Here is a 26,092-nt window from a genome sequence, read left to right as displayed (position 1 = left end):
TCAAGAATCAAATAATATATGTAAGGATACTTTCTTGGAATAAACTCTTCTTGGAACCAAATTTTATGTTTAGCCTTCACTTTGGGTAGAAGGTTTATTCCTACATTTTCATTGTTATTTAATATATTTTTCCATTAGATTTGTATACAACATTACATAAATAAAACAAATGTCTCCCAAAGATGTACTGCAATCAGATGTGTGTTGTGCTGTTTGTAACTTGAAACTTTGATGCGGTGATGTGATTGATGCGCTGTGATACGAAGAGCGTAACCATGCTTTAAGAGTTGTTAATACAAAAATCATCAGCTTTGTTACTCTGGATCCCAATACAAAAAACATAACTTTCTGTGGGAAATGAAAGAAAAAGTTATTCTCTATATTGGGGTGGTTGTAGAAGTGCCACACTGTTTTAGCGCTGATGTTCAGCTACAATTCTGGCATGCAAAGTTTGCGAAAACTATATTTTCTGTGTCAGTGACAGAATTTATTTATTCATTAATGTAATTTTTTATTTTTTGCAATTCACCCATTTAGTGAATGTTTTCATTGAGCTGTCTTTCATATGACTAGCCATTCAAAAAGGCTGTACTGCCCTCTCTGGACTCATCCTTGCTAAAGTCGTAGTAGATGAACAGAGGCCAGGACATATTGTTTTGTTGGTTTTCCACAATGACTAGGCCTTATGGGTGATGCGTAGAATTTTGAGTTCGATATGCCTCCTGATGGCCATTGAAGGCCTGTCATCACACATAAGACCGATTGATGATAGTGGCTTGCAGAGCTCTGGAGATACTGCAGCCGGGTCAGCATGTGCTTTGGGAGACAACTACAAAGGCCAGTACAGTAGTTCAGACAATATCATTGATTCTGTAATGCTGGCAGGACCCGCATCTAAGTGGAAAGTTGTTACTCACCTTGTCAGCAGTGGTACCATTTGGCCTTGAAAGACATCTCTTTACCAATCTGGATACCCAGGTATCCTTCTGCAGACCCTCTCCTTACCTCATTATCCGGTGTGTCCAACACCACATGCAATCTTTGATCAGCCATGGCAAAAGGTTTTATTGCACTGTTGTGGAGCTTGAGATCATTAAATACATCTGCACAAAATGTACTTTGATGAATAAAAGACAGTGAACGTAGGTCTTCCTTGTGCCTTAATGGTAGTGCAATACACAGTCCTTGCATTACCGTCCTGGTGGGGTTTAGAGAACTTCACCCCTGGCTCCATCATTTCTGGATAGCACAGCTAGTACTCTACATAACCAGCATGTGTGCACGGACACGTGTCGCCGGCGTGTCACAGGCAAGCCCGTCTGCGCCCATCCGCATCTGGATCGCGGCCAGCGCCAGCCACACTGTCCCTTTCATTAGCGGTAAGAGCATTTCTTGGACTCGGCACTCCCTCCTGGCTTTAAGGAGGAACTCGTGTCCTGCTGGTCATGACATTAACATGGTAAGTAAGCATAGTACTCCCTCACTACTGCAAAAGCTGTAATTTTATTTTAGGGAATAAGAGCGCATCCCTGGGAAATAGGGGCATGAGCCCCATGGCCTTGGTGGAGAAGAAGAGATAAGAGCCTGTCTGATTAATTGCAGGTCATTGCCCACACATGCAGATGATATTTGGCTATCGCTGTCTGACAACAAATGAGATGTGATGTTTCTGACCGAAACCTTGTTAAAGGAGGAAACCATACCGGTTTTGACCCTGGCTATTCCCTTGGGTTTTAAAATTTGCTGTGTAAACAGGGATGGTGAGAAAAGAGGGGGGGGTGGGGGGGGGGGGGTAGCCATCATTGTGAGAGGGATTCATGGGAGATTTCCACAACAGAGCTGAGAAATATGAGCTTGATAGAAGGTCTGAATTTCTGTATAAAGACAAGACCCACGGCATCCTTTGCGGGACTTTTGATACATAGACCACCAGTCCACCAAGTCTAATCCCAGACCTTTGCTATGAAGTCATTGCAATATGCCAACTATTCAGCCTTAGGAGATTTCAACCTGCATATAAATGATCCTGGCTGCACTCATGCTTCACAGCCAACCATGTCTCTTATGGAGCGAATCTCACACAACATGTAAAATCTCCCACTCACTGCGTAGGCCATACCTTAGATTTATTGTTCTCGAACAACTCGTCCTTGGTAGCCGAGACCCTGCATCAATTGGTCTGGACTGACCATTACTTGGTCAATTTTTCGTTCAGGCTAGATAAATTACAACCTGGTGGAGAAAGCCGCAATATACCAAAAAGAAATTGGAAGAAGCGAACAGCAGAGACCCTTGGTCCAGCACTGTTGGAAAGTCAATTGCATTGAACTAGTGACCCTAATGTAGACACGCCCGCACTGAACAGGTGGATCTCTGTCGCGCTGGACACCGTAGCACCGGCCAAATTAGCTAGAACCTCGAGAGAATTTCCATCTGCCCCGTGGTTCTCTGAGGAGCTCAGAGTGGAACAAAGTAGATGGGAAAAAATTGAGCGCCTCTGGAGGAAGGATTATAGCCCAATGGCCAAATTGGCCTATAAGAAAGCTTTAAAAGAGCTCCACAAGTTGATGAGGGTGACAAGAAGGGACCACCTCGTGAAGCGCATTAACAACGCTGAGAACTCGGGCAAGGAAATCTTTAGGTTAGCCAGCTCTTTCACCAAGCCTACTGCGCTCGAGAGCAAGATACAGCCATGCCCATCATTGTGTACGAAGCTATCGGACTTTTTTGAGAATAAAATCTTGAAGGTCTGTGACACCTTCACGACAGAGATGAAGACAGGAAACAGAGGCATTGGGAGTCCGAAATATCAAGGACACTTTTTGGGAATTCATCCCTATCTCCCAACAGGAATCCCTGGCAGAGATCCTGAAATGTAAGTCGGCATCCACAGAGGATCCATGCCCACCAAAAGTGTGGAAAACATTAGCTCACATAATTAATCCCGCTCTGAGTCATATATGGAACACCTCAATTTCCATGGGCATCTTCCCTGATGTATGGAAACATGTGTTGTTATTGCTCCTGAGGAAAAAGCCTAATGTAGATCCAGGAGAGCTTAACAACTACCACCCGATCTCATTATTGCCAGCACCAGCGAAGGTATTGGAAAAGATGGTACAGCACCAACTGGCTAAATTCATTGAAGGGCATGATATACTGCATGATACGCAATCCGGCTTTTGGTCCGATTTTAGTACTGAGACTGCGCTGTTGGAGGTGGCGGAATCTGTAAGAATGACTGTGGACAGGGGAGCATCAGCAATGCTGGTACTTTTGGACCTGTCTCCAGCATTCAACACCGTGGATCACCAAATCTTGTTAGATAGACTCAAATTGATGAGACTGGGAGGGATGGTTCTCTCCTGGCTACAGACCTATCTTTTTTTTTGAAAAACTTTATTGTGCAAAATAGCATCATTACAAATATGGGCCTACAACCACCAGGGCCGGCCGCTAGTATATGCATGTCAATTGCGTGACATCACAAAGCAGCGACTGATTCCCAGAGGCTCAGCAGGGTTACAGGAGATATTCTCGGCAACTCAGAAGCTAGGCAGGATACAAATATTTTAAATTTTAAAAGAAAAGAACAAACAAAGAAAACAATAAAACAAAACTCAAGGCGAGAAACAGTCTAGACGGTGTCAAGCGCCAAAGGGGGGATCCCATCACACCAGGCAGAGAATCAGGAGGACAATAGAGATGACCAGGGGGGGGGGGAGGCAACGGGGAAGTCAGAACAATCAGCCAAAAGGGTACAGTATTCCAGGAACCTCAGGATCAGGGGGACAGAGAAATGTCCGGGGTATCTACAAAAGGGGGCGTACAGATGTTACCTCGGTAGGTGTTCCACTGACCCCAAATTCTCCCCACGCCCCAGGCTTACCCCGAACCAGGTACACCGTCTTCTCTCTGAACATACACCAGTCCATGTTCTCCTTCCACACTGACACGGTGGGAGGCCGTCGGGAACCCCAAAGCTGCGCAATATCCCTCTTTGCAATCATGTTCCCAAGCGCCGCCCACCGGGCCTGGGCGACGTTGTAGTCATTCGGCTCCCATACATTCAGCAAACATCGACGAGCCTCAGGCAACAGAGCGACCCCAGTGATACACTCCATTACAGCATGCACACGGTGCCAATACGCCGCAACCTCGCGGCACTCCCAAAGGATATGAAGGAAGGTGGCGCTCATTCCACAGCCGTGCTTACACAACCCGTCCGAAGAAAAACCCATCACAACCAAACGAGGACCCGTCCCATAAACACCGTGAAGAATTTTGAGCTGGACGAGACGGAGACGGGCAGGAATGGCAACCTATTTCGCGGAGGACAGTGCGGACTGCCAGTCTTCGTCATCCAACTCCAACCCGTCTCCGGTCCAGGCCTCCCTAAGACGCACAAGGAGGTCCGCCCGATTGTTGATTAATTTCTTATAGATCAAGGAAATCGTACTATCGGGCAGATGACCATCAAGTATACGGTCCTCGAGTGGTGAAGATGCAGGGACTGTGGTACCGGCCTCGAAGACCGACAGCAAAGCGTGGCGAACCTGTGCATATCTGAAGAACTCCCTCTCACTCAACTCATACTCACTCTGAAGCACCGCAAAGGATTTGACCGCACCTTTCACCCAGAGATCACCCACTCTGCTAATGCCAATCGTATCCCAGTTCTCAAAACCTTTCGTCGTCCATAGGCATCCCAATCTGTCCGATGCGAACAAGGGGGTCGCTCGTGTCGGGAGATCATTGCATCCCACAGCCACATTGGCATCCTTCCACACACGTACTGCAATCTTAGTGGGTCCCGTTAGGTTTTTCCCCGCCGTCCGAGAGTAGAGCGCTCTATTGAAGTCGCCACCAGGCAACTGATATTTATCCATCTCGAAAGCCGGATTTGGACCGGGTGCATACGCAGCATGGTTGATGGCGGACAACTGGGAGGCCCAATAATACCTCCTGATGTCTGGGAGCGCGATGCCCCCGTCATACCAGGGGAGAGTCAGTTTTGCAAGAGCGATGCGTGCGCGACCGTCCCAAACAAGTCTCTTCTGTAAACCCTCCACCTCCCGAAAGTAGGCTGCCGGAATAATATCAAAGGAGTTCTGGAGTGCGTAGAGAAATCGGGGCAGGGACATCATTTTAAAAAGTGCCGCTCGACCGAGTGGCGACAACGGCAATCTACGCCACCGAGCCACGTCCAACTTCAATCACCGGAGAGGGGGAAGGAGATTATGCTCGTGACGGACCGCCGGGTCCAACGATACGTAGACCCCCAAGTACTTGAAACCGGAGTGCGAAATTTGAATGGGAAACCTATTCGGTAGGGGGGGGAAGGCCACCGGAGATAACATACACACACGATTTAGACCAATTAATGATCAAACCGGAGTTTTTACCGAAAGAAGTGAGGACGTCAAATAGGACGTTAAGGGATTCACGCGGGGAGGTGAGGTACAAAAGAATTTCGTCGGCGTACAACGAAACCCGGTCTTCAAATTCAGGGGCCCACTGAATGCCCTTTATCGATGGTTCCCATCGGAGCCAGGCTGCAAGCGGTTCTAGAGCAAGAGCAAAGAGCAAGGGGGACAACGGACACCCCTGCCTAGTACCCCTCCCGAAGGGCTGGGACACCCTACCATTGACAACAACCTGAGCTAGCGGATCCGTATATAGAAGTCTCACCCAACTAATAAATCCTGCACCGAAACCGAACTTCGCCAGAGTGGCCCAAAGATATGGCCATTCTATCGTATCAAAGGCCATCGTGGCGTCCAAGGAAGCCAAGATTGCCGGCTCGGAGAGAAGCTCCGCCCTGGCGAGAACGCCGTGTAGGCGCCGCAAGTTGAGAGCAGTGTTCCGGTGCGGAATGAAACCAGATTGATCCGGATGAATCAGGTCACAGATGACAGCGAGTAAGCGATTAGCAAGGACCTTGGCGAGAATCTTCGGTTCAGCATTCAATAGGGAAATAGGCCTGTATGAGGCACAACGATCACGAGGCTTGCCCTCCTTAGGAATCACAACTATAGTGGCCAGACGCTAGTCGCAAGGGAGGGAACCAAGCTCACGCGACTCCAGAAACATATCACGGAGGAACGGTGCGACTTTATCCAGGCGCAATTTGTACAATTCAATAGGCAATCCATTGGGGCCCATAGCTTTGCCAGAACGAAGGGAACGAATCGCGGTAGCAATCTCGTCTGCCGACAACGACGCCTCCATACGCTCTCGATCCTCTTCAGACAGGCAGGGCAGCGCAATATCCCTCAACAAGAAACGAGAGTCATCCTCATCTCTATCAGACACCGGGGAGTAGACCACACGAAAATAGTCAGCAAAACACTCCACAATCTCGCCAGGGTCAGTCACATGCACACCGTCAGAATTCTGAAGCGCAGGGACCACACGGTTCGCTCTCTCCTTCTTATCAAGCCATGCAATCAATTTACCCGCCTTATCCCCGACATCATACAGTCTACCTTGCTGTTCCCTGTACATTGTCTTGGCAGCATCCGTAACAAGGGATTTATATTCAAACTGTTTCAAGCTAAGGGTGTGGAGCCTGACACCTAAGTCTAGATCAGCCTCCAACTCCAGTATTTCGGCCTCCAGCTTCACGGCCTCCCCATTCCTAGCTTTCTTGGTCTCGACTATTAAAGATAGGGCCTGTCCACGAATAACAGTTTTGAAGGCTTCCCACTGGGACACTGAGGACAGAACAGACCCCTCGTTCTCCAGGAAGTAGTGGTCGAGCAACTTAATGAGGCTGTTGCGAGTATTGGGGTTGCGCAGGTGCCAAGGGTTAATAGGGGCGATCCGCCCCGCGGTTTGCGTCCCCGCGTCGAAAAGAAGGCACACAGGGGAGTGATCTGAAATGCCCCGGGCCAAGTGTCTTACCTCCCCAATGTGGGGGGGGGACTGGGCCGCGGGCATGAGGAAGTGATCAAGCCTGGAGAGACTCCCATGAGCTCCAGAGTGGAGGGTGTATTGACATTGCGTCAGATGCAGTAACCTCCAGCAATCCACCAAACCAATGGTGTCCAAGAACCCACCAAGCCATGATTGGGAAGCGGGAAGGGCCCTGGGGGGGTGGCGATCCAAATCGCCGGACAGCACGAAGTTGAAGTCCCCACCCATGAGGAGAAGACTATCGGGGAGTTCCAGCAACATCCGACCAACATCAATTCAATTCAATTCAATCAATTCAAATAGACTTTATTCGGATTTCAAAAACCATCCATAAAAGCACAAAGTAAATTTTAAAATACACATATAATACTACAGTTTTGGGCCACAACTTATCATTTACAAATATAATTTATAAAAACAACAATGAAAACTCAAATGACCTTTATACTATACAGTGCACAAAACCACCTTAGATACAATATATGGCAGTATATAGAAAAAGGATAACTATGGGTATTATGAAAACAAGACAAATGCGTTACATTACATTAGGTTAGTGCAAATCGTGTATTAAAGTGCAAAATGCATATCTCAATATAAAATTAATCAATTCTCAAAGACCTGCGTGAGCGTACGATAGCATTAAGAAAATTACTGACTCTAAAAATTAATTCATCTGATCCCAACATTAAAAAGTGTCTATAAGCATAATTGTGATCGGTCAAGTCGTGCTTTCTACAGTAGGGGATTAAGTAATGCCTTGTAAATATCTTGTAGAAACCACAGCCAAAAATAAAATGTAACATACTCTGGGTTCCACCATGGTCACAAGGGCAATTTAATTTTTCCAGATTTTTAATGTAACCCAGTGGAAAGCAGATAAGATTTACAATACTCCGGTCCCTAAATCTGAATAGTAAGGTCCTGTTCCACCTGCCCAGTTTTTTACGTAAATAGGGCTGTGGTAACCTCGGGAATTCGGGGGATGGTTCCTGGATTTGTAAGTAATTGGTTGTAGATTGTTTCGCAGAATCTACTCTTTCCCTCTCTTTGTGGAAATGCTGATAGAGTGCCCTTCTCACCAAATTTTTGTGGGAGCCATCGATCTGATCGGGGTGTGTGAAAAGATGACCATAGTTGACACTCACGAGGCTCTTTTCTACCGCATTAATCCATGGAATTAAGCCGACATTCTCACTATTCAGACAGTCCATAAAAATCTCACGGGACAAGGAAGCTGCCGGGTTTTTCCAGACCCTTAACCAGAACAATGCGGGTCTGGCTCTTATAAAATCCTCAACATAGTGTAGTTTTAATTCGTTATGGCATACGGTGGTTGGTGCACTAATGACTCCCCCCAAGATTTTCCGGCAAAATCTATTCTCTTCTCTCTGTAATTCGGAACAGTTCGAGAACCCCCAGACTTCAGCACCGTATGTACCAGTTGGGAGGCATTGGGTCCGGTAAATTTGTAATAAACTGGAAACCACGTCCGCCTGGCGCGGTTGACGGAGAGAGGTAACAGAGTTAATCGAGTTGGAGAGTTTATTTCTCCCCATTGCAACGTGGGGTTGCCACGAGCCGCTATTGGAAAATAGCAGACCCAAATATGGGAAAGTGCAAGTGCTTTTTAAAGAATTTTGACCTATCACAATCTTTGGGATTTTATAATTTTTAGGGCCGCAGGTCATTATAAAGGATTTACTAAAATTAGTGCACAAACCTAAGTCAGACATGTAACAAACAAATCCCGATATTAAAATACGCAGGGCATTCAGAGTGCGGCCCATGAGTACCGCATCATCCGCGTAGAGTAACGCCGGGATTGGTTTCTTATTAATGATAGGGACGTCTTTTGTCAAGTTACATAAAGAATGTGTTAATTCATTGATGTATAATATAAAAAGCAAGGGGGCCAGAACGCAGCCCTGTCTCACCCCCTTGCCTATTAAAATTTCGTTTGAGACCTCGCCTTCATTATTTATTCGGACGCGGGCCTTCAGGTTGCGATGGAGGTTGGCCAAAAAGTGGACTAGTGGTTCGTCTAAACCGTAGTTTAAAAGAATGGACCATAAGCGAGAACGGTTAACAAAATCAAATGCTGAGCTTAGGTCCATAAACCCAAAATACAGAGGGGATTGTTTGACTCTTGTGTATTTAGCCATTATAAGGTTGAGGTTCAGACATTGTTCCACCGTGCCAAGTTTGCTCCTAAAGCCTAGCTGGCAACGGTGGATAATAGAATTATCATCTGCCCATGTGCTAATTCTATCAAATAGGACCCTACCAAGGACCTTCAGGGTATTATCGATCAATGATATTGGTCGATAACACCCCGGGTCCAACTTATTTCCCTTTTTGAAAATAGGTACGATGGTACTACTGGACCATGTCGAGGGGATAGATTTCTTACTCAGATTGTTAAAAAGGTTACAGAGTAAGGGGGCCCAGAAGCTTGTATTGGATTTAATCTGGTCAATAGACAAGCCATCCGGGCCTGGTGCCTTGTTACCAGCACTATTTGCAATGGCTTCCTCTACCTCCTCTAATGTTATGACTATGGTACTGTCGGGGAAATTATCCTCGGTGTGATCTCCAACTTCCGCATAAAGTTTTGAGAAGTGGGTGACCCATGAGTCTCCTGTGATGTTGCAATTGATCGGGGTGATGTTACTTCCCAGGGCTCTCAAGTTCTTTACATCTCTCCAAAACCCAGTTGAATCTTTTAAGGCAGCGGATTTCGTGAGATTATCCCAGTGACTTATTAAAAGCTCCTCAGTTCTAACTTTTAGTGCATGTTTGTATTTGGAGCGTAGTGAACTGACAAGGGACACATCTCGGGGTTTAACTGCCAAGGCCTTTCTAAGTTCTCTATTGGCCCTCGAACAATTAGTGTCGAACCATCTTTGGTTGGTTACATTATGTTCTTTTGACGGTCTGGATATTGCCCTTTTTATAACTATGCATAAATCACAGAAAGACTTAATTATATCGGGGCCACCAAATGCTAAACATTTAGAGATCAACAGAGGATTATTCTTAATCACAGTAGATAGGATCTCTTGGTTGTCGATCCCTCTCCAGACAATCCTGAGCCCGTCTGTGGAGACAGTAATATTTTGGGCTCCTGTCTCATGTGGGCCTATAGGTTTTTTAATAGATTTAAGTTGGATTACTATGGGCAGATGATCGCTATATGAGCTACTAACAACCTCGGAACTAAGTAACACTTCGCTAAGGAGGGAAGAGGTAAACATATAATCAATCGTAGTTGAACTACCACGGCCAATATAAGTAGGGGCCGGCTCAATTCCCTCAGGGGTTCCACAATAGCTCATTACATCGTCTAAATCCCTGCTATGTAATAAATCCAATAATTTAGCACCTCGTCTACAAGGCGGGGATGTATAATGAATGTGGGCATTAAAATCTCCGCCGACACAAATGCCATCAAATTGGCCAAACTTTTCTCCATTCGCAACTTCATCAATAAAATTGAACAATTCTAAGAAGATAGGATTTGGATGGTTAATAAAATCATTATTATAAAAGTTTATGAGGCAAATTTTTAACCTTGTAAAGGTTCAATTTTCACGTCCTTAGAAATTTTTGCCCAGATGGATAGACCACCACTTGGTCGTCCCGAAACAGAGGGCAAGGCAGTAAGATTATGACAGAAAAAACCCTCCAATAATTGGGCGCATGTGCACCACGTTTCCTGCAACATTACCACATCAAAGTTACTTATCCAGGTAACCCATTCTTTAATTTTCATCTTACTTGAAAGCCCAGCAATATTCCAACTAATGACACTAAGAGTATCAGTTGGTGGAATAGTGGTGGGAGAAGGAAGGGCAATGGAAGAGTCGGGGCGTGCTACATAGGGTGGAATTAATCCATCTGGACAGGACTTATGAGTATTTATAGGTTTTGCCATTTCCAAAGGCATTGTGCTAATAACCTTGTCAAGTGTAATAGTAGATGTTAATAGTGGTCAATCTAGGCTTCCTAATTCGGATAGAGCAGAAAATCTGTTGGATAAAGGAATGGTATTAGAGGCCGTTTGAAATATTCTGTGTGGGGGCCTGTAAAAGTAGCCCAATAGGTGAAGAGTTATGGCAGTAGATGTGCTGGCATAGGTGTTATGTGTGTCTAAAAAGAATCTTACAGAGCTCGGGTGTCGGAAGTTGATCACTATACAGTCCCCACTAATATTTTTGTATTGTGGGCCCACCCAACTTACCCGACGGGTTGATATAATCTCATTTGATATGTTCCATCTTGCCCCTTTATGTTTAGTCAGCCAATCAATGCATTTGTTATGCAGTTGTGGCCATGACTCGCTTTGGTTTTCATTAAGGGCTGGTACGCCTGCTAACACTAGAACATATAGGCAGGCTTCTGGGGGTAAGTGAAGTGATGGCCCTAAATTATTAGTGGTACTATTTCTTACTAACGCACCTCTGCTTGTGCTTACACTATCCGATGTGTTGCCTGTCCTATCTTTTAGGGTTACTGATGGAGTAATAGTGGGATTAGCATCCGAGCTCACAATATTAGTAGTAGCTCTTCCTGCTACTCCAAAAGAGTCATGATTTGGGCCCATGGTCAGTGCGGGTGGGGTATTAGCTAAAGTGCTGCTAGATGAGACAGCTTTAACAGCTGTTAAGCTTTTAGTGTTACTATGGCCAGAATCGTCAGCAGTGGCCAAACCCCCCTCCCTCAGACCATTACATAATGATTCTAACTTATTCATAATTTTTTCACCCCGGGCTACATCCACACTAATAATACCTTTCCTTTTAATTTCCTCTTTTTTGACAAGGTTTTCAATTTTGTCCAGTCTCTTAAGAACAACATTAAATTGTTTAGCTATTTGAATTTCAACTTGCTTAACAATGGTATCAACGATAGTTTCAATCAGATTGCCATTGACTTTGGGTTGGATATTTCGGTCAATGGGCTCAGTCTGGGTACTGACCGAATTGTCAGTACTCTCATCACATGATATAGGGACCCCACAAGTACCTTTATCCAGGGCTAAAGACTCTGGTCTACAAATAGAGACAGTGAGTCTTCCCGTTCCTTCATCCAATGGTGAAAGTTGCGATGATGAGTCCTCAGTGGTACCTGATATCACTATTTCACAGTCATTTCCTTTGTTTTTGTTCCATAAACTTTGTGGGGTAGGTTGGTTTCTACAGTGTCTTGATTGTTTCCTTTTGTTTATGGTACATTTCACTGGGCCTCTCTTACGTTTCTCCCTTGTTGTTGTGTTAGGACATGGTGTTTTATCTAGTGCGGATTCCACTAGTCGGTCAGTTACAGGTACAGTCACCAAACTGGTTGTGTCAGTAATGGGAGTTACAGTGTCAGCTTGGGCTGGTGGTTTGATGACCGTTACTGTAGGGGAGAGAGGGAGACCCAAAGTAGGTAAAACATTAGGAGACTGGGAACATGGCAGGGTAGTAGAAGGAAATTCAAAGGACATCCTGCGTTCGGTATCAGCAATCTCGTTGGTAACCATAGTAAGGGCATTAGCCAATAATGTGTCAATCGATGTGGGCTGTTCAATAGGGATAGCAGTAGTGGCAGATGTGGGCTTCATCGTACGTTTCCCCATGGTTTGTATAAATACCTGTACAGCCTGGCGATGCAAGGGGGGTGGCCCAGCCCTGCCTCTGTCTGCCCCTGACGGCCACAGACGGCCCGCCCTCTGCCCGGGCTCAGCCCGGTGTCGCCCGCGCGCGTCCCGCGACGCGGGAGTGTCCTCGCGTTGATATCGCCTCCAGGTGTCGATGGGCGTGATCTCCGGCCCCAGGTACCCCAGGTAGTACTGGGAGACGTAGTCCCCGTTCAATACGCGGCCGCAAAGCTGATGAACGCGGCGGCGTGTGGGGGATAAGCGGTGTAGGGGCAAATGCCAGGAGCCCTCGGTGCAGCAGCCAGGTCAAGCAATGTCCTCCGGCAGGCTAGCGGACACAGGAAACTTCCCCTGCTCTGCCGAGAGTGTCCTCGCGTTGATATCGCCTCCAGGTGTCGATGGGCGTGATCTCCGGCCCCAGGTACCCCAGGTGGTACTGGGAGACGTAGTCCCCGTTCAATACGCGGCCGCAAAGCTGATGAACGCGGCGGCGTGTGGGGGATAAGCGGTGTAGGGGCAAATGCCAGGAGCCCTCGGTGCAGCAGCCAGGTCAAGCAATGTCCTCCGGCAGGCTAGCGGACACAGGAAACTTCCCCCGCTCTGCCGAGAGTGTCCTCGCGTTGATATCGCCTCCAGGTGTCGATGGGCGTGATCTCCGGCCCCAGGTACCCCAGGTGGTACTGGGAGACGTAGTCCCCGTTCAATACGCGGCCGCAAAGCTGATGAACGCGGCGGCGTGTGGGGGATAAGCGGTGTAGGGGCAAATGCCAGGAGCCCTCGGTGCAGCAGCCAGGTCAAGCAATGTCCTCCGGCAGGCTAGCGGACACAGGAAACTTCCCTCCATCAGAGAAAGTGGAGGTCTGGAGGCCTGGGGGAACATATATTGTGGCTAAGGAAAGAGTCTTACCCTCCCACCTACCGGTTAGGGCGGCATAACGCCCTCTGTCGTCAAGGATGACATTATCAATCTCTAGTGGGAGGGAAGACCGGACCAGAATACCAACCCCTCTGGAACCAGTGGTGAACCCGGAGTGTGCAACCAATCGGTACCCCCACCTATTGACACACATTGCCGACCAAATGCGTCTCCTGCAGGAGTACTACATCAGGAGTCAAACGACGCAAATATTGCAGTACAACACCCCGTTTAATACGATCCCCCAATCCATTGACGTTCCAAGATATCAACCTCAACCTACTACCCCCCATCCCCACAAGAGTTGCATGAGTCCCCCCACAGAGAGCAGGACACCTGAAGCAGAGAAAGAGCCAATATGCCGCCTTGAGAAAAGAAAACACAAACACCCCCTCCCACCCCCCAACCAAAACCCGTTACAACTCCCCCCTCCCTGCACCCTGCAGACTAAAAAGCCACCCCAAAATGCAGTGTGCCTGTCGCCCTAACAATCCCATTCTACAAAAAGACCCCGGAGGAGGAGAGATGCCCGTCTCCACCTGCCACCCGGACGCGAACTACTATAAGGCAAAATATACAAAAGAAGTAGAACCCAACTGAGCAATGGCCGATTGTCAGGGTTAGGGGCCAAAAGGTCACTTCTGTGTAGGCTCACCACCCTCGGCACCGCCAGGGTGCCCCGTCCGATCGCCCCGACCAGGCAGGGAATCCAACCAGTCACTCACATTGTCCGGTCGCTCGAAAAAGAAGGTCCGTTCCTCGTATTCCACTCGAAGCCTGGTAGGGAAAAGCATAGCATACTTCAATCCCAGGTCCCGGAGACGTCGCTTAACCCCCTGAAACCCCATCCTCTGTCTCTGGACAAGTTGAGTGAAGTCCGGGAAAAAATTGACAGGAGTTTTCAAAGTTCACCGGGCCGTGCACACTCGAAGCCTGCAAAATCGCATCACGGTCTCTGAAATGAAAAAGTTTTGCGATGATAGTCCTCGGAGGCGCGCCAGGCTTGGGCTTACCGCCCGGGGCACGATGTGCACGCTCCACAGCGAAAAACTTGCTCAGTCCAGAAAGAGCAAGATGGGTGAGGATTAAATCTTCGACCAGGAGGTCAACCGAACGAGTCTCGGGGTTCTCCGGAACACCTATGACGCGAATGTTGTTACGTCTTGCCCTGTTCTCAAAATCCTCCAGCCGATGGGACATCAGGTCGTTGGCCGATTTCAGAGTGCCACGGTCTGTTTGAAGTTCCGACACATCGGCCGTGAGGCTGGAAGTCTTCAAGTCCAGTGACTCCACCTTCTCGTTCGTCTTAGATAGGTCGGCCCTGATTAGAGTGACATCAATGGCGACCGTGTCAATTTTACGAGCCAGAGCCTCATATTGCTGGCCGATGGTCTCCTTCATGCCGGTGATGGCGCCCATGATGTCCTGCAGGGACAAGTCAACAGGGGCAGAAGAGTCATCTCTGGCGTCCTCCGGGGTACTGCTGGATAGCCCGGGGGATCCTTTGGCTTGAGTGTAACGGTCCATAACATTTCTCTGGAACGGTCCCCCACGAAGAGACGTCTTGGTCTTCCGCTTCTCGGGTTTACCCCTGCCCGTCATGATGGAAGATGCACCCCGGAGGGGCCCGCAAGACCTGGTGAAAATGGCCGCCGGCAGGTCGGGCACCAACAGGCCAAGAAGCTGGCTCGTACGGTCCGGAGAAAGTCACGACTTGACCCAAGAGGCTATAATGAGGGGGCAGCGATGACACTAAATGGGGGGTGGATTGGTCCCAGGCCGAGCGAAACGGTCTCTCAATCAGACCATGTCAGGATCCGGAAACGAAACCGAAAGTGGGGGTACGGCCACCGATGAGGTCCCAATGCCGTTGTTGTTCAACTACGTCCCGGCTCCACAAGTCACCAAGTCCCCCGGCACGGCCTCCAGGTGGGCCTCAAAAGTTCAAAGTGCTATAATTCTGGTCGCCCAAGTCCGTTTCAAATTCTGGAAAAAGTTATGGACTCAGTCGCGGTTCACCTTCAAGAGTCCGTCCGAGAAATCAGGATATCATCAGGATAAATTGCAACGAGTGGCGAGGGTCCGGGGAGCCCTGTGCTCACGCGACCATCTTGGATGCGCACTACAGACCTATCTTAAAGGCCACACGCAGGGTCACTCTTCAACCTTTTCAGTCAGAACCTAAGCCGCTGTGGTGTGGGGTACCACAGAGTTCGTCTCTGAGCCCGCTGCTCTTGAATACCTATCTGGCATCCCTGTCCTCGTTCATAGCCAACTGGGATGTTAAGGCAATATCATAGGCGGAGGACACCCAGTTGGTGTTCTCCTTCAAGGATCATTCTCCTGCCTCTTTTATTAGATTTAAGGGATGCTTGAAGGACATCTCCTGTTGGGTGAATAATAATAAGCTAAAGCTCAATGCGGAGAAGACAGAGCGCTTGTTCTTTGGCAAGGCATCTCCTCCGTCAGCTGGATTTTGGTGGCCGGCGGAAATGATCCTATCACCTATCCCAGCAACGACGGCAATAAACTTGGGTGTAAAATGGGAAAAGGATCTTTCATTGGCAGCCCAAGTATGTCTTATAGCAGCCTCATGCTTCGGGAAGTTGAGAAGCCTGAGGAAATTTCTGCATTTATTGTCGGAGGACTGTTGCAGAATCCTTGTTCATGCCACAGTGACATCTCGGCTGGACTATGCAAATCGTCTTTACCTAGGACTACCTGCCTATCTGATTTAGAGATTGCAGATGGTACAAAATGCAAGATTAACAGATGAGTATCTTATCAACACCACATCTCTCCGCATATCAGACATTTCCACTGTCGCTTCCGGTAGCGAAAAGGATAAAGTTTAAGGCCCTGACCATGGCCTTCCGTGCACAGCGAGGCAATTGTCCCGGTTACCTTAAATGGCAATTTTGCCTCTACCAACACAAACGGTCATTGAGGTCTAACTCTCAACACCTGCTCTGCGAAGCCATGCATAGGGGGCAGATCCTTTACTGTGGTAACAGCCAGATTTTGGAATTCTCTGCCTACCTACATGCGCCTTATTCAGTCTGAACGCGAGTTCAGAAAGACTTTGAAGACTTGGCCTTTTAGCCAAAGCTAGAATCTTGGTAATCCCTCTCTCCTGCTTGCCCGCTAAGTGCCGGGACACCTCTGCTTGAGGTAGCTGTCGCGCACTATAAATGTTGATATTATTAATATTATTATTCATACCAAAGTGAGCTTTGCAGCTTGAACAGAATGTGCCAATATCATGATATTGATAGAAGAGCTTATTCCAAAGTACACTGTTACTGTCTGCAAATTGCACTTCCAGAAAGAGCTACAAACAGGAGAAACAGAAAGTAGCCTGGGAGTTTAACCCGGGATATAAACCTTCCTTTTTCATCTAGTTTGGCAATTTACTGTATGAGGAATGTGTGCTCTTTCAGTTCCTTGTGTTAGAGAATGGAAGGCACACTATAGTCTCTGTTGGAAAGTTAGCCGGTGTCCTCGCCATCTCAGTCAATGAAGGGGCACCCTATGTTTAAAGAGAGGGATCACCAAAATGAAAATCTCAACTTGTCTTAAGCCCTCTGTCCGTATCTTTAAGTGTACCAGAAGAATTTGCTCCTGTAATTTCATCATTACACTGCCTGCGCAGTGAAGAAACAACTTTTTCTGTGCCTTTGACACTTTTTATGAAGATGCTCAGCCTAGGTAGTTGCTGACTGGCTGAATAGCCTATTTCGAATACTAATTTTGCAGTGTATCTTCAAATCCATTTTCTTGTGTTATTTGTAGGTAATGATAAATTCGAATTTTCAACCTTTTTTCTGGTATCATTTTAATTCTTTTGAAATATAGTTTCTGTATTTTAAAAGTGGAATGAGTGTGTTTCTGAGATTCCTCACATTATGAATATCCCCAGGTGTCAGTCCTGATCCGAAAAACTAAAAAAGTTGTACTCCTGTGAACCAGTAGGTGGCGTCATGTGACTCCGCATAGACTCATTTCTGCTCTGGAAGTAACATGCAAAGCCACATATAAGCGCGACCCATGTGGGCTGACTTCAGTTCCATTCTTTCTGCACCTTCAGATGCAGATCTAGAGCTCCGCTCCTCCTTTGTTCGCTGTATGAAGAGATTCATCTGCAGATTTTTTCAGTGTACAAGGGACCTGTCACCCACACAAGCAATAGCTTTTAATCATCGTAGGGATGTTGAGAACAGATGTCTGTGACAGATGCCCACGAGTTGTGTCTTGGGTACTTTAGTTTGATGTACGACTCCAAGACCTGTGATGACTGTGCCCACATGATCCCAAAAGCCATCAGAGAATGTAAAGTAAAGCTCTATGTAAAAAGCATTGGAAAACACCACGCTGGTCTCACTCATCTTATACCAGAAAATCAACCAAAACCCACTGTAGTATCTAGCTCAGAGCTGGCTTAACCTTGAGTGAGGCCACATTCAGATCTTGACGTGGCACAACAAATGCTGAATCCATCAGACTCAGACACAATTCCAAAGCCATGCACATGCACAGACACTACATCAGCTTTTTGGCTTGTATCTTGACCAGAGCCAACCATATGGTGACAGCAGTGGTGGGGATGAGGAAGAGTTTGCCTCACCCTATTATGAAGTCAATTGGTACATGGATGCACAGGATGCCAGTGGGCTGGACACCTCACTCAATACTCGGTTGGTTTCCCTTACTGAACCAGCCATTGGGATTAGGAAGGCTGCTGAGGTCCTAGACCTTCATCGCCTTATTGTGGGGGTGAAAACAAATGTACTGACTGGTTTTGGTTTCTTGCAGCCTAGAAAAGCACCAGCAAAACCTTTTTTGCCTTTCAAGGAGGACCTCACTGCCACAATATTTGACAGTACGGCGGTACCATTCTCTGGCCTGTAAGTCAAACGACTGGTCGCCTGCTGCCATAAACCTGCTCTGTTACGCGGATGTTTTAAACCATAATCCAACCCCTGAAAGCTTGGTGGGAAGGCATCCGCCATCGGGATGAATTCTAACTCCTTTCCAACCAATCCTTCTGTCATGGAATCAAAATGTGTGGATATGTTCAGGAAGCAAATGTTCTCCATGGCCGCCTTGCTTTGTGGTTGGCCAATGCAAACTATTTACTTGGACGTTACACCCCTTCAAGGTTGGTGAGCTCTTACCTGAGATTCCCGACAACTCACTTGCTTCTGTAGCCCAAACCATTCAGGACTGTCAGGATATGGCTAAATTCCGTCACCTGCTCAGTCCTAGACAGGTGACCTTAATGGACATACCTTTTGATGGTTCCCTCCTGTTTGGTGAAAAGGCAGACTCGCCCCGATAAAGTTTTAATGAAAACCAACCAGCACCGCGCTCTCTGGGCCTTTCATCTCCAGTTCGGCTATTCCAGCATAAATTTTGCCCTTTTATGGGTTATTCCAGGGGTTTGGCGCATAGACCACATCAGGTCCCAGCGTCCTGCACAACAGGTCTCGCAAATCTTTCGATGTCGGGGCGTTTGGCCCAATAGATGGCGACCTTGCCATTAGGGGCAATGCACGGCCCAGTCCTCCACCTCTCTGGCAATAATCTTGAATCCCCTTTGGTGTGCCCTTAACGGCACACTAAAGGGGAAGCAGGATCAGCTGCTTCCTGCAAATGTGGCAACATATTACCTCTCAGAAATGGGTCCTGCATATTGTCCAGTAATGCTATGCCCTGATATTGCTTTTTGACCCAGTGCACCTACCACCTTCACCTGTCTGTCTTCTGACTGGAAATGCAGGCTCTTTTGGCCAAAGGAGCCACAGAGACGTTCCCGTCCTCACGTGTTTTGCCTGATACTTCCTTGTGCCGAAGAAAGACGTAGGCCTCCTGCGCAAAGAAACATTCTACATGCGCACCCTGGCCCAAGTTCTGTCTGCCCTGGAGCCCAAAGACCTGATATTAGCATGTGTGCTTTGGACCTGTTGACGATTGTATTCACATCCCAGTTCTGCAGGTCCACAGGTGTTATTTGCAGTTCAAGGTAGGCTACGAGCACCTTCAGTTTGACGCGCTCCCTTTTGACCTCACCAATGACCCTTGGATGTTTACCAAGGTGATGGCGGTGGTTGCTCCCTATCAATGCAGGCCGGACCCACCAATCTTCCACTATCTTGATGACTGGCTGTTGAAGGCGTGCTCACCACAGTCAGTCATAGACGCCAGCTAACCTTTTGACTCTCCTTTTGACTCTTTCGTTGTGGGCCTCTCTAGGTCACTGGACAATGCCAAGACCTTACTCATGTCAACAGACAAGCCTGGACCTCTGCACACACTCTAGAGTAGCATGATTCTGGAGCCAAAATCAGGCGACAACTACATTGACTTTAGGTTCTGGGCTTTAGTTATGGAATCTACTCTCTAATATTTTGGGGGTCCATATTCCCATTGACTAAGTGTTCAGTGGTGGTTTAGTTGTGTCAGTGAATGGGCAACGGTTTATCTTCACGTGATTAACTGAATAGGTCCTTGCATTGAAAATTAAATATTGAGTGACTCCATAAATTGCAGCTTTTGGAACTGTTGAAAGGTTGCCTATGAATATTTTGACTGACATGTTTTATCTACTATCTTATTTTACAGATGTATCTGCCATAAAGCAAGAGTCTACACAGGAATTGTATGGTAAGATTTTAGCTGAATGCTATAAATCTTTTTAGAGTACCATGAAACCATATTTCTTCTCGTGGTAAACTTGTAGTTCATGTTAGCCTGTGATGTTGATGACTGGGAAAGATGCACCCTATGTTCGGATACTTCTTTGGAGTAAAGTCTTCATGGAGACACATTTTATGTTTAGCCCGCACTTTGGGTGGAAGTTGATACCTACATTCAGTTAAAAATGTTCATTGCTATTTGATCATATTTATATTTTTCCATTAAGTTTGTATACAACATTGCAGAAATAAAAAAAGAAACCTGGTTTCCCAAAGATGTTCTGCAATCACAGTTGTGTGTTGCGCTGTTTGTAACTTGAAACTTAGATGCAGTGATGTGATTGATGCGCTGTCATACGAAGAGCGTAACCGTGCTTAGAGTTGTTAATGCCAAAAACAGAAGAGGTATACTCATGAGGCTGTTAAATCATTAGCTTTAGTTATTCTGGATCCCAAAACAAAAAAAAATAACTTGCTGTGTGAAATGAAAGAAAAAGGTCTCCTCTATATTGGGATGGTTGGTGAAGTACCACTCTTACCACTCTGTTTCAGCATTTATGTTCATCTGCAATTCTGGCACCCAAAGTTTGGAAATACTATATTTTCTGTGTCACTGACAGAATTAATTTATTAATTCATTAATTTGTTTATATTTGTTTTTATAATTCACCCATTTAGTAATTGGTTTCATTGAGCTGTCTTCCATATGACCAAGGAGCCACCTTGAATACGATGCACTTTCAGGGGCCTTTCCTCCAGACCAAAGATCCAGGACATACGGGCTATGATCCTGATGTTTCAGCTTCTGACCTGGGTCTCATTGAGGAAGACTGAAGGAATCTTCTCTCCACTGATTCTTCACGTTGTGAAGAAATGCCATAGTTGTACCTTCCAGGATGGTGGGTCTATGAATATCGCTGATCAAAAGGTTCTGCACGACTGAATTAGCATAATGCCCTTTCCATTGGGACATGGCATGATCACTGAGCAGGATGCAGGAGGCCTATTAGCCTCCTGCATCCTACTCAATGATAATGCCAGATGGCGCATGTGAGCTTGACGGTGGCATCTGAAGTCAACACCAGGGGAAGCTGTTGCATTCCATTAAGCTGTCTGAGAGTACTGCAAAAGATCTACAGTGGTGACTTTCCAACTGCAGTTGGACCGTCGGCAGACCCCTCTGTCTGCCCCACTTCTGAGTCGGGGAGGTCATGTGTGAGAGGTAGAAATCAGGGTACTCTTGTATCTGGCAGAGACCCATCTCCACATCAACTTGCTAGAGTTGCAGGTGATTTGCTTGGTGTTAAAGACCTTCCATCCTTGAAGGGAAGGCTGTGTATGTTCTCATGGACAGCACCACTGACATGTGGTACTGTAGCAAACAAACTGGGGTGAGGTCTGGGTCCTGTGCCAAGAGGATCTATGCCTCTGGAACTGGCTGAATCATCAGGGCACTTCCCTTGTGGTACACCACCTGGGAGGATCTTTAAATGCCAGGGCAGACACTCATCCGATGAGAGCCAGCAGATCATGAATGCCAATTACATCTGGAGGTGGCACAGGAAATCTTGGGAGAACCATAGATCGTACTTTTCGCCACCACCGATGACATACAATATCTAACGCTTTTCTGAGCTGGTGATCCCAAGAAATCGCTCCCTTTGAGACTCATTCCATATGGACTGGAGCACAGGACTCCTGTACGCCTTTCCGCCGCTGCCTCTACTGCCCTGAATTATGAAAAAGATCAGGAATGACTGGACCCATGCCATCTTAGTGGCTCTGGATTGGGCCAGAAGAATAGTATCTGGAACATCCGGGCTTGAGCATCTGTCCTCCAGGCATGCGGCTTTTTCGGGAGCATCATCTGTCACACCAGCAGCGCAGGGTCTTGCACCCAGCTCTGTGCAACTGCCACCTTCATGTGTAGAGATTGAGCGGCAGCAGTTAAACTCCTCTGACCTCTCTCCTGATGTCATCCAGCAGCCAGATAGATGCCCTTCACGAAATGTGTATTAATATGTATGCTGAGCACTGGGATCCATTGCACACCAAACTGTTGGATGTATTGTTGTTGGTTTTGTGTATGGTCCAGCAAGATTTTGCTGTGGGCACTGTGAAAGGCTACTTGTTGTTCCTTTCGACCTTTTTACATTTTACATTTACCAGAACAGCCATCCTTATTCAAATCACCCGTTGTGATGTGTTTTCTAAAATATTTGAAACAAATGTTCCCACCAAAGGCCTTTGTGATGCTTGAATTCGGTTCTCACATTTCTCTTGTGTGCCTCTTTTGAGCCAGTTTCAGTTGTTCATTGCGCCTCCTCACCTTGAAAACTGTCTTTCTGGTTGCGATAATATCGGACCGCCATGTGAGTGAGTTTAAGGCCTTTTGGTCTAGCCTTCTAAAGCCACCTTTTTCCTAGATAAACTGGTGTTACTGACTTGAGCATTGTTCCTTTTGAAGGTGGTGATGCCATTTCACATCTGACAAACCATCAGTCTTCCTCTTCTTTTCACTGCCTCATCCCTCGAAAAAGGAAGAGAGACGGCATTGTTTGTATGCTAAGAAAGCACATTTACTTCGATTATACCATTGAACATCGGGGTAACGATCGGCTCTTTGTAGGGTTCTCTGGTGCAAAGAACATCAAGGCAGTGCAGAAATAGACCATTTCCTGATAGATAGTTCTCTGTATTAAGATCTGCTATGAATTGTCTAAGCCTCCAGAACTAAGGCTGCTGTCATTCCCTTTGTACGCGGAGCAACTGTCTTGCATATCTGTTAGGCTGCAATGTGGGCATCAGTGTACATGTTCACAAAACACTACTGTTGTATCAGCCAGGTCCTATGGAAAGGGCATTATGCCAAATCAGTCCTGCAGACCCTTTTTATCAGAGCCATTCCATAGACCCACCACCATGGAAGATACTGCTATGGTATCGGTTCACAAGGTGAGGAATCAGTGGATAGAATTATCAATCAGAAGAACTAGTAACTTACCTTCATTAATACTCTTTCTAGTAGATATTCTAACTGCAAATTCATCATCCCCTTACAAATCCCTGGTCTGTAACATGGTTTTCTTCCCTCTAACATGTCCCAATTTTTGGAATCTGCAGACTTGTTCCTCCAATTCACTGATAGACTCTGTGTCTGAGCGTGCAGACAGGCTTTTGCAAGGAAACTGCCTACCAGCTCGTAGGAGCATGGCTTTTTTTTTGATTTCTTGATCCAGTCTAGCACCTGGGGATAATCACAAGGTGCAGATTCTGCAGTTTTATTTATTATGAGTTTTATATAGCGCTGGCTAGACCCGGAGGTATGAGAGCGCTTTACATGAGGATCGGAGAGTTACATGTTACAAAATTACAACAGTTACAGGAGCCAAGAATAAACAAAACTAGAATAACAGTGATTAGATAATAACAAGAGATATTAACGCATAAGCTGGAAAGTGGAGGTAGCCACAGGATCGCAGTTTGATATAGTATCCACCAGAAAGTGCATTACCAAAGTTAAATAGCTTGTTCGTTGAGTTCACATTTTCTTCGCTTTTATAGCGAATAATGTATTGGCTTTCTGTAGTTCATGTTCTTAACACCCGTTAATCTGATTGCTTCTGTTTTCTTCTGGCACTCACTGTCATATGTTTCACCCCTCAATCTTTGTCAAATTCTGGCATTCTCACACTGTTAGCCTCACTATTTCATTCTCGAACTTTCTGGTAAATTTTACCCTTTGAACCTTGTTTCTCAGCCCCTTCGATCCTTACAAACTTTCTCTACTTATCTGACACTCTTTATCACTGCCTGTGAGTCGGTGAATTAAAAGCAGGTAACATTTGTGTAGAGGAGACAAGAATGGTAAGACAAATGGTGGAGAGAGGATAAGAAAAATGATGTAAAAGAAAGAATGAAAAAGGTGAAAGGAGGGAAGAGAGAAGGAGGAGTTAGTGAAAAGGAGAGTGCTTGTATACATGCATAACTGACCAACAGATGCTTATCTTTATTTTTTGTTGTGGTGATTTTTCCCCTACTTGTAAATTTCAAGCAATCATACAGTGATTTGTCACTGTTAGGACTAATATGTTCTTACTTTTGGATGCCAGTGGTGCACAAGTCTGTATGTTTGACAGCTTTATAAAACTTTTTGGATTTAATTTGTATTTTTGAAATATGTAACAAATGTAATCAATTTTTAAAACACAAAGTTTTCATCATTAATATTTATGTTAGTGGTAGCAGTAGTAGTCATCATTAGCATAGTTTTTTTGATCACAGAATACGACCTTTGTTCAGCTTGGGATTAACATTTCGCACAGATGCATATTTAACCTGCTGTTGATATCAGGCATTACAGGACTCGAAGCAGATTGCCACATGGACCATCAACACTTGAAGCAAACCAGTGTTGAACCAAATAGCGGCAGGATGGAAGCGCCCGCCTCCAGTTCTTACTTCATGAGTTTGAACTCAATGGTGCAGATCAATTTAGCAAAAAAGGAGTCCGTGTCGGGGATCATCCGTTGGACTGGTCACTTGCCTAACATGCCCGATTTGATGGCTGGAGTTGAGTTGGTAAGTAAAATGAAATGCGAACATTGAAACTAGCATTCACTTTGGAGATGTTTGCAATGTTAAGCTTTGTTAATGTTAAGACTCATCATTGTCCGTTTGTGGGGAACATCCACTGAGTGCTTATCTAGGAGCTCATTAGAAAACTTAACTTACTAGTGTAATATTCTTAACTAGTAGTAGCATAACGTAGAAACAGAGCGAAAAGAACAGTTCTTCAAAACCGTTTAGTACAATATTTACATGCTGATTCCTGTACTTCTCTAAACATCTCCTTAGCCTGTATTCCCTACATCGTATGGCTACAGGTAATGGCGCGCTCACAGGAGTAGCTTTATTTTCTTCCCTCACAGGAGGAGGGTGAATATGGTCTGAGAACTTCAACATACCTGAAATATTTGTCATGAATTTACCTGAACAGTTACAAACAATATATTTAGACTATCTGCCTCCTTTTGAGTGACGTGTTCAGTTTTAAATTGGCAACCAAATTTAAATCACAGGCACTCTCACTTATTGCGATTTTAGCTTGTGAATTTCCACCCTCTCATCTCTAGATGACATTGTGTGGCCAAATGATAGAGGTAATTAGACTGTGTGATAAAAGCTTTAAAAAGACCATTCCAACATTGCTCATTAGCAGGTGAAAACGTGGATCTATGCACAAAGATCATGATACTGTGTGGAGGCAGTATTTCTTCCAGCCTGCTTTTGCATCTGGCTTCCTTATGTCACTCTAAATGTGGCGGTAATGAACATAATATGCAACGGTAATACAAAATAAATTGGCAGTAATTTATAGTACTTGGGAAGTCATTTAAATTGGAGACTAACTGTATATTTCAGAGCCTAATGTAAGCGAGTGTCATGGCTAAAATACGATCACAGTAAAAGATTAAGGTACAGTGGGTGTGGGCTCGTCTCAATGAATTCTTTAGTAAAATACCTGCAGCTTGTGAATATTACCAGGCAGTGGGCCATAAAAACTGGCCAAAATTCAAATGAATTGTATCTTGACTAGTGAGGAAACCCCATAGTAATCTTTATTATTGACGGAGCGATTACTAGTCATGTTTATTAATTTGTTTTTATATCTTTGACATATGTGAACTTTTTTCTGAATAAAGTATTGAAACCAAAATTGTTGTGAGACCCTCAACAGTGTGGTTCCGCCAAAGGCGTGCTTACTTCACCAATTCAACACCTATATTAAGGATTGTTTTTCCTTAGGCAACATAGATTCTGTATCAGAGTTGTTAGTAATAGGTGCAGCTTTGTAAAATGCATAAAGAGGATTTGACCTGTGGAAACAAAATGGCATGTGTGACCATTTTGCTAAAG

The 26,092-nt window shown here is 45.9% G+C and overlaps 1 protein-coding gene across 6 annotated transcripts in view; it reads left to right on the top strand.

Moving 5' to 3' along the window:
* The window catches only part of LOC146830504 (ubiquitin carboxyl-terminal hydrolase CYLD-like), a 493,223-nt gene that overhangs the window by 308,043 nt on the left and 159,088 nt on the right, over positions 1 to 26,092 (top strand). For 5 of the 6 annotated variants that reach the window (XM_085604702.1, XM_085604700.1, XM_085604703.1 and 2 more), the window contains 2 exons: positions 20,100 to 20,141; positions 24,528 to 24,754. In XM_085604702.1, the coding sequence (XP_085460828.1) occupies positions 20,100 to 20,141; positions 24,528 to 24,754 (269 nt within the window). The remainder of the gene's footprint in view (positions 1 to 20,099; positions 20,142 to 24,527; positions 24,755 to 26,092) is intronic. The other variant, XM_085604701.1, reaches the window with a different exon arrangement.

This window comes from Triturus cristatus, chromosome 5_1 (genome assembly GCF_964204655.1).
Source record: "Triturus cristatus chromosome 5_1, aTriCri1.1, whole genome shotgun sequence".
Taxonomy (NCBI): Eukaryota; Metazoa; Chordata; class Amphibia; order Caudata; family Salamandridae; genus Triturus; species Triturus cristatus.
This window is presented reverse-complemented; position numbering and strand designations above follow the sequence as displayed.